Source organism: Carassius gibelio, chromosome A25 (assembly GCF_023724105.1).
Source record: "Carassius gibelio isolate Cgi1373 ecotype wild population from Czech Republic chromosome A25, carGib1.2-hapl.c, whole genome shotgun sequence".
NCBI classification, from domain to species: Eukaryota; Metazoa; Chordata; class Actinopteri; order Cypriniformes; family Cyprinidae; genus Carassius; species Carassius gibelio.
Window position 1 is genome coordinate 13,774,282 of NC_068395.1, and position 17,096 is coordinate 13,791,377.

At 35.7% G+C, this 17,096-nt stretch overlaps 1 protein-coding gene and 1 long non-coding RNA gene across 3 annotated transcripts; both read right to left on the reverse strand.

Moving 5' to 3' along the window:
• Window positions 1–378: 378 nt before the first annotated feature.
• LOC127946713 (nucleosome assembly protein 1-like 4) lies at window positions 379–16,530 on the reverse strand. 2 transcript variants are annotated; one of them, XM_052543436.1, is made up of 15 exons: window positions 16,446–16,529; window positions 15,714–15,760; window positions 15,219–15,276; window positions 13,063–13,222; window positions 12,519–12,602; window positions 12,215–12,346; window positions 10,875–10,946; window positions 10,651–10,790; window positions 8,698–8,843; window positions 7,266–7,282; window positions 6,727–6,849; window positions 6,458–6,490; window positions 3,701–3,751; window positions 3,144–3,176; window positions 379–1,233 (listed from the first exon to the last, which is right to left on the reverse strand). In XM_052543436.1, the coding sequence occupies exons 2-14, from the start codon at window positions 15,745–15,747 to the stop codon at window positions 3,171–3,173; spliced, it is 1,056 nt and encodes a 351-aa protein (XP_052399396.1). In that variant the 5' UTR covers window positions 15,748–15,760; window positions 16,446–16,529; the 3' UTR covers window positions 379–1,233; window positions 3,144–3,170. The 2 variants fall into 2 exon arrangements, with proteins under 2 accessions (XP_052399396.1, XP_052399395.1); XM_052543435.1 differs by lacking the exon at window positions 3,144–3,176 and having other exon boundaries at window positions 16,446–16,530.
• Window positions 7,634–8,691, reverse strand: LOC127946716 (uncharacterized). The gene is made up of 2 exons (XR_008151151.1): window positions 7,799–8,691; window positions 7,634–7,724 (listed from the first exon to the last, which is right to left on the reverse strand). It is a non-coding gene; the product is annotated as an uncharacterized LOC127946716 (long non-coding RNA).
• Window positions 16,531–17,096: the final 566 nt, after the last annotated feature.

Consider the following 17,096-nt stretch of genomic DNA (forward strand, 5'->3'; position numbering starts at 1 on the left):
ATAGAAATATCATGTTCAACAGAACATTTTGATGTTTTTACATGTCCTGAATGGAATGTGAACAGTGTTTACCTGTGCAAAACCAGCGCCATCATGCTGGGGTGTTGTTGGTGGTTGTCAAAGCATTGGTATTTGTTCGCTAGGGCATTCTGGATGATTTTAAACATGGCTACGTAATTGTTAGGGTGTTTGGGGTGATTCTAATCATGTTGCTTTGAAGTTGCAAGGGGGTTCTGGGTGATTGGTTACTGAAGACCTACCAACAGGTTTCTGAGATATTCGGTTCCTTAGACATGGATCAATTCTTCCCACTTTATCCTCCAGGTGAGAACGGGAAGTCAGAGCAAGAGCACAAAAACAGAGCAAGACTTTGAGGCATCATGTCACAAAACATTTAATAGAATCTTTTTGTCTAGTTTGTACAAAATGGAAACAATGCTTCATTACAAACTAAAGAAGTTCCAGATAAGGCTATGGCTCGCACACAGTTCAAATGGAGAGTAAACCTGCAATTTCTTTTAAGATCTGCTTGGTAACATTCCCGATACTCTTACAGACGCAACTCTGTGCATGACTACAAGCAACTTGAGACATAACCACATGGCCAAATAAAATACTGTTGAAATTCCATGTCAACGTGCATAGCATGGATATATGCGTTACGTCACTCAAGGATGGGAAATTCGATGACGCCCAACCCTGGAGACAAATCAGAAGTATTCTTAGACCACAACCCACATCGTTCGGCTACCACTGACCCAAATTAAAACACTTTCGTAACTACATCGTAACAGCTAAATCGGAAATGTAAGTTATTTCAGATTCATGAAGACAGCAGGTTCATTTTGTTGGCAAAGCAAACCCTGAGTGATGCTACACTGGACGACGCCTGGAGTTCATATCATGACGAGTCTCCAAAATCCTGCTATGTTGCAAAAATGGCCATGGCTGCATATGGACATGTTGCAGGTTCAGTTATGGAGTGCGAAATCACACGACTTATGAATGAGAATACTGAGGTCATCCCTGTAAAAGTAAACAGTAGAGAAATAAACAGACAAACATGCATTTCCTAAACAGTGTTTGGTTTCCTATTGCATTAGTGTGGCGAGTCCATGAGGAAATTAGGCCTATGTCCAAATCGTCATATTGTCTGACAGACAGCCGAGTTGTGCCGTGGCTATCTGTTCACCAGTCTTACTGCTGTTTGCACTCTGCAGGAGGAGGGTCTTTCTGTAGGAACACGAACACAGAGATACAAGATAGAAGGAAGAGTTATGAATATTATTTCAGGCACTGGGGTAGTAATGATTTGCCTAGTGATGGTTTGATTCATAACACATGCATTCTTTGGTAAAAGTGAAGTGTGTAATTTCTGCACCAATAGCTGCATCAAACATAACAGAAAAACTGCTGTTTTCGAACAGGTATTGGCATCGCCCTCACCTGCCATTGGTCAGAAATTTGGTTTGTCCCAAAATCACACTATAGAGTGCATTAATGCTACCCACTTTTTCAGCGGAACTGGATCTGGAAGGATTTTTTCCATTCATTTTTCTTTTTTTTTTGTTAAAGCGTCATATGCCAACCAACCAGCTAGCTACAAACAGCATTTTAAAATTTGACAAAAAGACTAAGGTACAAGTGTATTTAATGAGTTAAATGTGGGAAAGAACTACAATCCCACAAAGCACTGCGAATGACAATCAAATTAAAAATGATTGAGAAATATAAAACTACGCATTTAAAGTTGTTGATTGTGTATATATATATATATATATATATATATATATATATATATATATATATATATATATATATATATATATATATATATATATATATATATATATATAAATAAAGTTTATTACAAAATATTGTTAAATATTGTAATATTTGTGTCTTTTGAGAGTGCGATTAGACTGACTCCATTAAATAATTTGCAGTGCTTCAGCGGAGTGGGTGGAGCTCAGTGCATGTTTGGCGGAATTTGGTCATTTTAAGTCTCTGATTGGTTGAATTTTATGCACAGCATCATTGGGTAATGTTTCTCACCAAGCACTCGGGTGCACCTATAATAAGTGTTTATATTCAGACTATTTTAGATTGCTTCGGGGGTACCACGGCGGAGTAACCCAGTACCTTTGTGATTCTTCATAGACATAAACAGAGAGAAGTAGTTCCGGCTACAATGTTCTTCCTCAAAATGCAAGCAGTTATGTTTATTAACCGCTAGAGCGTCAAAAGTTACTGACTGCAGCTTTAAGAGCAGTAGGTATGTCTTAAATGTTAATCAGTTTTTGGTTATTAAAAAAAAAAATCTGTTCTCACATGGAGAAAATAAATGGCATTTTTACTTCCAAAACCCAACTATTATTACACACTATTAATCCAGAAATTGATATGTCAGACTACTTAGTATTTTAATGTTAAAATAATGAACACACTTCACTTTTAAGGTTAATTTAGTGAGCATAAGTTGAGAAGTTTAGTCTTAAATGTCATTTTCACACTTCCATTTGTTTGTTTAATTCAAATTTGACTGTTGCGTCCTCCTGGCTGATCTGCTTTCATAATATTATAAAAATAAAAAAACATGTCAACATTAGAAATATGAAGGAAGTTTTTGTTTCACTTTAATTGAATTCATTTCCCAATTCACATCTCCAAAAGTTTTTGGCACAACCCTCTTCTGTCATCGCTCAGAAGGTTAGCCCCGCCCCAAAATCACACTAAGCTATAAGCCATGTAGACGATAGTATCGTATATCGACTATATCGCCTGTGGCTGATATGTTTAATGAATTATACGCAATTAATAGAAGTTTAATCCTCCAGGCTGATCAATTTTCAATTGTTTACATGGTTTCAAACTGTGATATGTTTGCAAAATGCGTCTATTTGCAAATATTTTTTTTTTATCATACGTAATTAATAAAAGGTATGTAGTTATGCAGCTACGGACTGCACTATGGTTCACATGAACCAAAATCCATGGTTTTCAAGCAAAACTTAAAAGCACACAAACCTCTCTTGTGAAAGTGACATAAGAGTGAAAGCAGAGGAGAAAGACTATAATAATGAGGGAAGACAGTTTAAAAGATAAATGGGAAATAGCACCACATCCCTTTAGGTGTCTCTTACCTAGAAATGCATGAAGTGAGAAATGAATTATGCCTGTAATGGGGAAGTGAGGGGACAAACACACAGGTTTACACATCAGGCATGCAGCTCATCATGAAGCATCATACAAGTTAATGTTTTCAACCCAGACCTCCTCAATCAAACCAAGATCAGCAATAAGGATCCATTCAATTCAGTGATTCAGAAACGACTATGTTTGGAATACAATGCAACGACTACATTGCAGTATGTAGGCTACACGGTGCAAAGCACATAATATGTGCAGTATAAAACAGAGCAAAGTGGGAATATTGTATTCCACTATGCAATGCACTCCATCCCAAATGCCAATAGTTGGTAAACATTAACATGTTGAAAATTTATGATAAATTTGATTAAAATTGATTCAATTATTAAAAAAAAAACAATACCATGCTGGTTAATGTGACCTACTAAAATCGCTTAAAATGCTCAAACTAATCATAGCAAAAAAAAAAAAAAAAAAAAAAAAAAAAGATTATAATAATGAATGATAATTGATAATGCATGATAGGAAAACAGGTGATTTAAATGCTCACCGTGGGATCATAATCTCCCTCATCTTCTTCTTCACCTTCCTCATCCAGGTCCTGAATGACACATAAATTTGCGGTTATACTGCAATTGGCCATAAATTTGGACTAATACAGTTTTTCTCAGTCACTTTAAAGGGTTAGTTCACTGAAAAATCATAATTATTTCATTAATAACTCACCCTCATGTCATTCCAAACCCGTAAGTCCTCCGTTTATCTTCAGAACACAGTTTAAGATATTTTAGATTTAGGCCGAGAGCTCTCAGTCCCTCCATTGAAGCTGTGTGTACGGTATACTGTCCATGTCCAGAAAGGTAAGAAAAACATTATCAAAGTAGTACATGTGACATCAGAGGGTCCGTTAGAATATTTTGAAGCATCGAAAATACATATTGGTCCAAAAATAACAAAAACTACTTTATTCATCATTGTCTTCTCTTCCGGGTCTGTTGTGAGAGAGTTCAAAACAAAGCAGTTTGTCATATCCGGTTCGCGATCGAACTGAATCATTTTAAACGGTTTGCATCTCTAATACGCATTAATCCACAAATGACTTAAGCTGTTAACTTTTTTAATGTGGCTGACACTCCCTCTGAGTTCAAACAAACCAATATCCTGGAGTAATTCATTTACTCAAACAGTACACTGACTGAACTGCTGTGAAGAGAGAACTGAAGATGAACACCGAGCCGAGCCAGATAATGAACAAAAGACTGACTCATTCACAAGTCAAGAAGCGTTTCTGTCAGACGCGTCCGATTCGTGAACCGAGGAGCTGATGATACTGCGCATGTGTGATTCAGCGTGAAGCAGACTGACACACAGAGCATCTGAACTGAACTGATTCTTTTGGTGATTGATTCTGAACTGATTCTGTGTTAATGTTATGAGCGCGGATAAACCGAAGGCTTGAATCAAGGGCAATCATCGCCAATGATGCTATTACGTCGAGCGCAAAAGAACCGGTGAACCGTTTTCTTCAACCGGTTTATTGAATCGAACTGTCCGAAAGAACCACTGGTGATCCGAACACCGATGCAACCGGTTCTTGACTCGTGAACAAGTCAATGTTTCGTTCATTATCTGGTTCGACTCGGTGTTCATCTTCAGTTCTCTCTTCACAGCAGTTCAGTCAGTTTACTGTTTGAGTAAATGAATTACTCCGGGATATGTTGTGTGAACTCAGAGGGAGTGTCAGCCACATTAAAAAAGTTAACAGCTTAAGTCATTTGTAGATTAATGCGTATTGGAGACGCGAACAGTTTAAAACGATTCAGTTCGATTTGGTGAACTGGTTCAAAAAGATCCGGTTACATCGAATGATTCGTTCGCGAACCGGATATCACAAACTGCTTTGTTTTGAACTCTCACAAGAGACACGGAAGAGAAGACAATGCTGAATAAAGTCGTAGTTTTTGCTATTTTTGGGCCAAAATGTATTTTCAATGCTTCAAAATATTCTAACTGACCCTCTGATGTCACATGGACTACTTTGATTATGTTTTTCTTTCCTTTCTGGACATGGACAGTATACCGTACACACAGCTTCAATGGAGGGACTGAGAGCTCTCGTACTAAATCTAAAATATCTTAAACTGTGTTCTGAAGATAAATGGAGGACTTACGGGTTTGGAACAACATGAGGGTTAGTTATTAATGACAATTATGATTTTTCGATGAACTAACCCTTTAATGCATTTCTCAAATCAGAAATGAAATTCTCAAAACTACTTCTACAACCTCCACATAATCTAGTCATTTATACACACCATAAAACCAGTTTCTCATTCTTTTGAACAAGTTGCGATTGCTTTTGTACATTCATGCAATTTATTACACAAATTTATCTGCGGTTTCCTACATTATCAGATGCTAACGTCATGTCGCTCAAAATGTATACAGTTTTCTGTGCAATAGTCTTACCCCCCAAAACATCGGGTCTTTAGTTCATCATATAAGTCATTAAATACAAAATGGTTCATCTAGATGTCAAACTGCCAAGCTCACTTTTTATTTTTATAGGCTTTTTGTCAATTTGGCATGAATTGTGCAAGTGAATCTTTACTAATGAAGAGAATGTAGATGATAAACCAATGATAAACCATTTCTCTGAAATAGCTCAAAGGTTCACCTCATGAATCTTCAGTTTGGAAAGCTTGTACTGTATAGACAGAGGACAACACAAGAGTTACACATTCTGACAATTGACTTATTTTATTTTTTTGTGCCCATATTTCGTTTTCCTTTTCTATATCACAATGACATTGTAAAGGTTGTTTTTTAATTATTATTATTTTGGTCAGACCACTAGTAAAAGTGTAACTGGGAATTCTATCCAGTCTCTTTCAATCAATATTCCACATACAGTAATATGTAAATTTGTAATTTTGAAATGGATATTTGGCATATGGCTTACTGTTCAGTACAGTAGTTTAGATCAGAACATCCCTCCAGAGTACACGGTTATATTGACAACATGACTAAGGAATTTGACTGTCTTATTCATAAACTATGACACAAGGACTTGTCATTCTGATGGCACTGACATGTTCATTGACACGGATATTTATTTTTTAGTGATTAACTAAGGATTTTGAGCAAGAGACTGGCTTTTGCAGATAATCCATGGTGTTTTGCTATGAGTTGTTCTGAGAAATGCACTTACTGTTTTGCAAATCTCAAGGATGATTCGAGAAATGTACCAAAGTGACTGAGAAAAACTGTATTAAATGATAAAAGTGCCCATCAAAAGGAACCTCACCTCCTCTTCCTCTTCAAGATCCTCCTCTTCATACTGCAAAACAGCATGGCATTACATATAATTATTATTTAATGCACTTTTTGGTCAATTATTTGTAATTTAAAACTATGTAAAGATATATATCAATAAAATAACTCTTATTACAATTAAGTGAATGTAAAGCAAATACATACATCAAGATGTATATTAAACATTTTCCTTTATTTTGTTTTTATTATAGTCAATCCCAGATTTCCTTGTGATAGTGATAGTAAAGAGAGCAGACATACACTCTCGTCGTCGTCGTCTAAGGCCTCTCCTGTGAAATAAAGCACAGCTCTGGGAATGACCCGCTCTCGGAAGAAGTGTCCGATCTCAAAATCTGTAGCTAGAGTGCACTCCAGATCTTCATCCTGTACACAAACACACACAATGAGCATCCAGTGGAAGGTGTTTTTATCATTTGTATTTTCATTTTTAAGTAAATTGCTGCATTAAAAACTTGAATGGGTCCTTCATAAATTACAGAACTGAAAAATAGCATCTTCGGATGTCATACTAATGCAACACTGGTTTAGAGATGTCATCATGCGCCAACTGAGAAATCCTTGTGCAATGACTGTGCTTGTGTTTTGTTAAGCAGCCACGTTACTGACGCAGAAACTCTTTAGATGTTTCTTGTTGGTGACGTGTTTTCTAAACTCGCAGAGGAGGATAGAGCTGCAGTGTGTGTTTGTGTAGGCAGCTAAAAGACGTGTGCTGCATATGGCCATGATTCAGAGGTGTACAAACACAACAAAACAACAAGAGCGCAGGACGTCTCACTCACCATCCCATCAGCCGACGCTAGAAAAGAGAAGAGGAGAAAACGATCAATTCTAGCACAAGACAAGGTTTATTTACAGAAGCCTGAATCCCACCCCACCCCAAAATAACAAAAAAAAAATTACCAAATAGCAAAATAACGTTGTGTGTGAACGAAAATGTAGCTTATTAAAATCATTTTATTAATTTTTTATAATTAATTATTTTTCTACTGAATTCTCCTTACATTAATATATCCTGGTTTTGTTCTAGTTGTGTAATTATTATACATTTTATGTGCTAATTAATTAATATTAATTTTAAGAAATAGAGTGAAATATGACCCAGACTTATTCCTGACCAGTTTTGTGCGATTCAAACATGCAAACGTCATTTCGTTTTTTTTTTTTTTTCTCGAAGATCTGATCAAAGTCTGGCCTGAAGGAGACGTCTCTTCAGAGTCTTTCCAGAAATCCGTCGAGCCCTGAAAGCATGACATCACTCAGTTATAGCTTAACTTTCGTGGCGCACCTCAGACGGGAATGTTGTGCAGATCACCTCAGCAACAGATGAATTACACACGTCCTGTCGATAAGAGCGCCTCTTTCCCACAGTCCGTGTTCAGGACGGGCGGCATTCCATACCTGCCACTCCATCAGAGGGGTTGACGGGAAAAATAGCGCGTAAAATGCCAAGCATTCAAAGCTCAGCGTTTTTTTAAAAAGGGTGAATGAAGGGAAGAAAAAGCAAGAGTGTTTTATCATGATGTTGGGTGTAGTAGAAGATGGTTCAGTCATTTTTGTCTAGACTTCTGCTGAAGATGCACACAGATGCTGTCATCACATTAGATTTCCATTTGTTTGCCAATTAAATGCTGAAGAATTATTCGATTCAAATGATTCACTATTTAAATGTTTCCAATAAGACGGAGATCTGAACGGAGATTCAGTTACCGAGCGCCTTCTGGACGACGAGAGTTTGTCTTACATACAGAATAGTTAGGAGGAAGAAGGATGTTTGATCCATCTATTCACACAAAAATAATGGTGTGATGCCCCCTGCTGTTCAGAAGACACTGAAAAGTACATTTGCACACAACTCTACTATAATTAATCACACATATCCCATCAAAAACTGAATTTCAGAGGACTTTTTACATTGATATTTCTCATTTACATATTTCCATCAGTTAAAATGATGAATTCAGTCATTAACCTGCAATTATTTGGCCAAACCAACAAACTGCCATAGCACATTACAACAAAAGCCTTTTCATGGATATCAAAGCATTTGAAAATAAGCTCAATTCTCTAAATCCAAAGATTTCAGTCTAATTAAATCACACTAAGAAGATCGTATTACTCAGTCTGGGTCACGTTACATTATAATAAATGATGAGATTTCGTTTTATTTCACTAACTGAGATAACGGTGATCCTCTGTTCTTCGTTCTCTCACCTTTAACCGGACTGAAGAAGTTGAAGAATGAATCCTGTGGAAGCTCTTTAGTGACCGTCCGAACCGTCCCTCTGCCTTTGTGTTTCTGCTTCTTCTTGATGATTTTGACGGTCACGTCTTTGCCTTTTTGCCAGTCAATCTTACAACTATAAAACAATGGCAGGTGCACCGGTTAGAAACACTGGTAATCCAGATTCACGAGAGAAGTGAATCGAATGTAATCGCAGAGTGTCATCCTCTCATCATAAACAAGCCAGACAAACTGATGAGCCAGTTATGTCAACTGCAATAATTATTAAGTTTTTTTTATATTTTTGAAGGAAGCCTCTTTATGTTCACCAGGGCTGCATTTATTTGATAAAACATACAGTAAAAAGAGTAATATCGTATATAACACACTTTTTTTATTTGAATACATGTTGAAATGTAATTTATTTCTGTGATACAAAGTTGAATTTTTAGCAGCAGTTTTCAGACACATGATCCTTCAGAAATCATTCTGATATGATGCTTTGCTACTAAATTATCTATTATTATTGGTGCTCAATTATTAATAAAAGTTAATTGTTAAGATTTTGCTGCCTTATATATTTGTTTCTCAGGATTCTTTGTTGTATAGAAAGTTCAGAAGCACAGCATTTATTTGAAATAGAAATCTTTTCTAATTATTAAAGGTACAATTTGTAAGATATTTGCAGTAAAATATCCAAAAACCACTAAACAGCTGATTACTAACAATATCTCTGTTTTCAACTACTTCAACAGTGACATGGGGCAGTGCAGTTGCCTGTCAATGACGTTAGTTACCCTTTGTTACCACCTTTACTGACGTAAGAACCAAATGACAACAGTGTCGTGGACAAATGCGTAAGTAGTGTCTAGCGTCCAGCAAACCACTAGCTTGCTTCAAGCAGTTCCTTATTTACTTCTTCTTGCACGTTTTATGGTGGATTGTGTTACTTATTTATTGAACATAATTACTGTTTACCGTCTGCCGCTGGTTCTGTCGACAAGGACAGCTCCAGTAAACGTAAGCGTACGGGCCAACCAAACGACCCAAGAAGAGTTTGGGACAAGAGGAGAGAATGAGTGAGGATCAATACCTGTGTTGTTGAGAGAGCTTCGGGACAAACTTCAACTAGAAAGAGATGCCGATCTCGCTTGTGTTTTACTCGACAGGTGAGTTGTTTTGATTCGTATCTTAACAGAAAACGTTTACTATTATAACGATCAACAAGATTATTATTATGGGGCATACAAACCAAACGTGGGACATCGCGTCTCTAGACCCGCGCGAGGACGCGTCTGATCCATAGTCTGATCGCGTCTTTGCATTGACTCTGTATGTAATCTACTTGCACAAATCGCGTTAAATCCATGATTTATCTTTCCATCTGATCTGTCAGCGGTTGGATAGAAGACAACAAATCCCATCATTCCTCGCTCCTTCTAAGCGTCATCAAACCACACGATTGTTATTGTTTTGGTAGTGCGCCCTCTAGTGGCAGGTCCTACAACCTGAACCTTTAATGTCTTAACTGTCACTCTTGATCAACTTCATGCATCCTTGCTGAATAAAGTATTAATATAGTATATCATGATTTAAAATAAAATATGAAGCTGTTTTCAACCTTGATAATAATAAAATGTAAAGCATCATATTATACTGATTTCTGAAGGATCATGTGACACTAAATACTGAGGTAATGATGCTGAAAATTCAGTTTGCATCAAAGAAATTAATTGCTTTTAATAATATATTCAAATTGAAGACACCTAATTGAACCTATAGTTTTTACTTTGTTTTGATCCAATAAATGCTGTCTTTTTGCACATAAAAGGCTTCTTTCAAAAACATCTTAATTATTCGAACCTTTTCACCGCTCTATATACTGAAATGCTTTTGGTTAGGATTTGTATTAACGAGCACAACGGGTCATTTCTCCATCGTACCCTTCACAGTCGATGATCTCCGGCCCCTCGAATGAGAACGGATCCTCTGCGTCCGGCTCGGACTTCATCTTGTAGACTTTAGTGAGGACCGAGTTACTGAAGTAGCTGTTGGGCTCGAAGTGGAACTCTAATGTGAAACTCTGTTGTGACAAACAATTGAACATTACTAAATCTGAAACCTGTATCCATTTGTAAACAGAAGCCTGTTTAGCTGTTTGACCAACCATCGGCTGTCCAGGCTCCGAAAACTTCACAGTGATGTCCTGCAGGTGCTTCAGGATCGGCTCATCATGATCCTACAGGAAACAGAAAGATCCCAGAATGGTTCATCTTCAGTCGGCACTGATTTAAGGGAGGAATCATTGTGTGATGTGTATTTATAAGGTAAAGCAGAGCTGAGAGAATCCACAGAAAAATCAATGGATGAACTCGGAGGATGCAGTCCTGCTGATCACTAACATAATCAAAAGACACTTCAAGAAAATGAATACATTAAATGACATGTGATACTGCGTGCACCAATACAAACTCACATATCCTCCATAAGCCTCCTGTCACAAGAACCACATCCTGTGTAAACCAACAGGTCAAAGCAGACACTTTCTATAAATCACACATTAATTCAATTATAAAAATGTAATTATTAAATGTACAGCCCCAGCTCCAAAATCTGGCTACAGTAAAACAGCCCATATTATACATACCTCGAGTCTACAGTTGATTATTATTATGCTCATAAAATGTATAATAATAATAATAATTATTATTATTATTTACAGAAATTATTGATTTATTATTTGTGTACATGTTGTGCATATCAACAGTCCTAAACCAAAGCCAATGCAAAGTAATCACTGTAACTATTCACTGTAATTATTGATTTACCATTTTACCAAATTACTGGTCAATTCTAATTAAAACCCTATTTATTTTATTTATTATTATCCAGTGATTCATATTGTGCATAACAGCACTAATGCATGGTAAATTTTAATATTTTATTTACAATAACACAAAACACATTTGAGAGGTTTTTATTCTTATAAAATGTCTAATACTACAACTACTACTTATAATAATACCAGTATTAATAATAATAATAAACATGATCATAAAATACAAAAAAACATTTGTGCATAAAAACAACCCTAATCTGTGGCCAATAACGCAATGTTACTGCTTTATTATTTTACCAAATTATTGTTAAATTCTAGTTAAAATTCTAGTTAAACCCCAAATTATGTGTCATTGTTATAATAATAATAATAATAATTATTATTATTATTGCCCAGTGTTTCATGATGTGCATAGTCAATTAACTGTGCTGCAAGGGTTTATTTTGCTTTATCGCACTAATTCATAGTTAAATTCTATTAAAAAATGTAATTAAAAACCAAATTATCCAATATCTTCACACCATTCCACCATAATTAAACTAAACTCAGAAACTGACCCCGAATCTTGAAACGGTGCTTAGTAAAAAAGTTCCAAAAGTGAATCTGACTGCAATATAAACATGTCACTATATATTAAGATATTAAGCAGAATTAATATGAGCGTTCACCTGCAGCATTTCTCCCAGCATATCCACACGTTTGAAGATGGTGAGCCAGAACTCCGGGACTCCTTTCGGATCATCGGCCCCGGCTGAATCTGCCTGCTTCTCCTCCAGAGCAGCTTTTTTCTGCAAATCTTCCTGTCGGTCAAAATCTTTTTGTTAAATAGACCGTCATCATCCTCAAATCGGACATTCACGAACTCAGTGCTTCCACAAAAAGGGTTGCCAAGAATGTAGAACGCTAGAAAATTGAAATACGCAATAGATATTATGTTTTTTTTTTTCAGTATTCTCACAAGCATCCACTTACAGCGAGCTCCTCTTCCTCCCTGTCACTTTGCCATTCGCATTCCTCATCTGTGGGTTCAATGGTGCCGGCCACAATGTCCCGTCTCTGAACAAAGGAGCATTGTGTTATGTGACATCATCATTTCATTTGCATGACATCATCATGTCAAGGGCAGAACACTTGTAGCATTCATTTCGTAAACAAGTGTGTAACACAAAACCAAAGCAATTAAAGCAATTGGTTTTGAAACGGTTTCTTTGGACAGGTCTGTAAAAGGAAGGCGGACTTCACTTTATATGCATTGTGGGTAAAAGTTGAACAACTAGCTTGTCTCCAGACAAGGAAATGGCTAGGCTTGAATGAGAGCAGCTGGCCATTCGTTCTGCTGGATTTACTTTAGCACTCAAATTGATTACGTACAGGCAACAGTCGGGCCTGAAGGTCAACTTTCGTGCTGTAGGTTTGCGAGGGGTTAAATACTGCAGTGAAGCAGCTCCCACCTCACTTTGGTACACGAAGCGTGTTTGAACAGCATGCTTGTTATTACAGAGAGTCATTAGCATGCCTTGTCAAAGATGGGCTGGTAGAGGCCAGCGTACTTCCTCTCCAGCTCATGCACTTCTTCATAGAACTTGGCTTCGATGTTGGCGCTCTGGAGCTGGAGCCTCTTCAGGGCATAGACTCGTCTCTTTACCATCTTGGGCAGGAACTGGAAATTCACTATTCTAGATAGCCAAGAGTCAGACAAGGTTTAACAACAGGTTTTTTACAAGCTTGAAAAAATTCTGAAACACATTAAAGCAAGACTGCTGATGTTTACTAAAACAAGTCGCTAAACTTAACAGATGAAACTAAGGTTTACAGATGCTTACAAAACAAACATTTTGTACATTTGAAATGTATTCATCTTTACCGATGTTTACTAAAACAAGTCACTGAACTTAACAGATTAATCTCGTGTTTTGTAAACATCTGTAAAGTATGGCTGGGCGATAAAATGATAACGATAATTAGTGCGAAGTGCTTCAATTCAGCGAATAACAGAAATTACTCGCTGATTGAACTAGTTTAAAGCCAGATGAAACTGGAAATATTTAACAGAGATTTTTTTTCTTTTTTGGCCATATCGCCCAGCTCTACTGTAAAGAACAACAGATGAGTGTTGAGCTTTATCTGTTATGTTGTGTAACTTTAAATTAATAAAGTGTGGTGGACCTGTTTCATAAAGATCAGTCAAATTTAGAAACCTTAAGTTTATGATACTTTACAGATGTTTACGAAACAAAGGTTTGTTAAATGTACAAATATTTAATATTTAATAAAACAAGTCACAGAACTTTACTAATGAAACTCAAGTTTGTAAACATCTGTAGTGTCATAAACTTAAGTTTCATCTAGGGATATGCCGGTATCAAATTTTCCTGTTGCGATTAATTTCTCAAGACTTTTATCACGGTATTTAAATTTAGTTTTAAAACAAAGTGCTCATAATACAGTATTAACAGGTTACAAAACTGTTTTTCTTTTTTTTTTTTCTTTTATCAACGTGTTATTAAATATTGGAATAACTAAGATTAATGAATGTTCAGAGGAATTTTCATTGGCAGTTTAAGTTAACTAATGAATTAACTCATGTTAAAAATGAAGACCTAATGTAAAACGCAAATTAACAATAATAATAAAAAAACTTTCTAACAATTTCTATGTTATGTTGTAGTCCAGATTAAAATAGCCTATTAATACTTAATACTTAAGTATTTGGCACTGTGATGAACATCATAGCAAATACACAAATCTGATTGGCTATTTAAAATTATTAAATATATTTTAGAAAGTAGGTCAGCTCAGCTGGTTTATTTGTGGTGTTTCAAGGGTAAGGACTGCATTTTCTGCAGTTTAGCACCATCTGCTGTCAGAGAGTGAATGTGCTTTCATTCAGCGCGTCTCTCATGGGTTCCTCCATGTGCTTCTCATGCCTGCTTGTTTACATCAGAGCGCACAGAGTCTTTCAAGCAGCATACAGCGATGTTGTCCAGTTGATGGGAATAGTATTCTTAAAATGCATTCCATATTTGTCATAATTTGTGATATATAATTATTGACGAAATTTAGAAATGCCCACAATAACAATATTGTGCATATTCATTGACGTGATATATGGCATTACCGAATACCGGCTAGTTTAGTCTAGTTTCATCTGATAAGTTCTTTAACTTTAATATATGACTGTAAAGGTAAACATCTGTCAAATTTACCAAACTTAGGTTTATGATCATGAAACAAGTTTAAGAAAGTTTACAGACAGATTAACAGATGACAAGCAAGTTTATAACACTTAGATACATTTGACAGATGTTTATGAAACAACTTGATTAAACTTTACAAATGTTTACTAAAACAAGTTACAGATCTTAACAGCTGAAACTCAAGTTTATGGCAATTGACAGATGTTTTGAAAACAAGACTTTGCTTAATTTTACATTTCTACGAAACAAGTTTACTTCACATACATTTACTAAAGCAACTTGGTACAAAAACTTAAAAAGCATTATAACACTTCACAGATGTTTATAAATCCCGAGTTTAGTAAACTTTACAAATGTTTATGAAGAACAAGATTTGAAACTTCCCAGAAATTGTACAAAACTGTACAGATGTGAAGTCTGTGCTTTTCTTTATCATATTTGTTTTATAAAGTCATGCAAATAAAATGGTGCATACCTTTCTACTTCTAAGCCCTCTGGTTTGTCAGACTGAGGAGGTTTATTCCCTCCTTTGCCTTGGGGGGGAAAATTAAAGAAATAACATCTGAAAAAATCCCAATGTTATTTTTTAGCACATGTATTTCATTAAAAGTGTGTTTATATATCCACAGCTGTCATAGAGATAGATGTATAATGTATGGTTCTCACTGCTTAAAAACCTATTAAACTATTGCATCTTTTATTATTATTATTATTATTATTATTTATTTTAGAAAAATAAAAATAAAATACCACAAAATAATGGAGCTCTTTAGAACACTTACATACTTCTATTCGATGTATATCATAAATAAATTAATAAATACATGAATGCATTTAGTAGACTCTTTTATCCAAAGCGACTTACAGTGCATTCAGGCTAACATTCTTTACCTAACATAAAAAATATCATAATATAAGTAAATAATAAATAAATAACATATAAATAACACACATACACAAAAAAACATACCTTTAGCTTCACTCTTTTCATTTTTTCTATCCATTTCTACACCTCAGCTATTTTGCAAAGAAAGAAAGAATATCATAATTAAAATGTGTCCTGTTCATTAAATTGCAATCACAAACAGTTAATGTATTAATTTCAAAGGTCCTTTCTGTATTTATAAGACATCTATGTATGACTAAAACCAGCATGGCTTTAAATACTAAATGATGATTATGATACTGATATGAGTGGTTTAAAAACAAGTGGAGCTGTCAATCATATCTTTTAACAGTCTGACACTAAGCGTGCATCACAGCATCATATTGCTTATGAATTATTGAGTGATTTAACAACCACTTTTATGCCTCTTTTCCATTTCCCATGAAAGTGATTTTTTTTTTTTTTTACATTATGGAAGATGAACTGCCTTTTTGGTTCACTGGTGTAGTTTTTGAGAAAAAAACCTCAAGAGAAACTCTGCTGAAGCAGAAGACTGATGTCTTCTGTACAGTAATGCACTAGACTGCATGTCTCATTGCTGTCACTGTGATGTCATGCATGTGTCCAGGGCTGTTAATGTCCTATCATGCACATGTGCAGCACATGTCTCTGACAACACCTTAACTTGTACAGCTCTAACCTTACAACACATTAAGTCATTAAATCCTTTTAAAACCACATATGTCATTTACAGACCACGACATATGAGCCACCAGCTTTAATCTCAACGATGAAATCATGTTTTCTTTGACTTACCCCAACGTTGCGCTCCGGACCGTCCTCACGCTTCAATCAGACGGAGAAGTGCGATGGCATGTCGCATCATCCTCAACTATCATTGGATGGCTGGCTGTCACGGGCCACGTGGGCTGGCCAATCAGAGACGAGCCTCTGTATCATGAAAGGCTATTGGTTGCGACACTCTGCGTTCGTCAGAAGCGCGCTTGTTGCGCTGCGTACTCGGATCGAAGAGTGCGTTAAGTTCTCAAATTAAGTTAATAAACTTTCACATTATAAACTTTAGTTCAATGGTTTATGCATTTAAAAACAGAGAAAAGAAAAACACTGCATGACGACCTTCATGTATTTAGGAGGCATCTAATGCATTATTTATAGGCTATATTTAATATAATCGGTTTAAAAGGTGGCGTCCAATTAAATGTTTCGTAAATGTTAACGTTTTTAGTGCACTTTTGAATAAAATACAATTCAAGTGTATTAATTTCAAATGAAATAAAAGATTAAATAAAAAATATATCCATATGTGGCTTACAATATACTTTTTCTTCCTTTATTTTATTATTTTCACACGATATAATGCTACAAACATATATTTTTTAATTACACACACACACACACACACAAACACACACACACATATATGTATATATACACACACACACACAC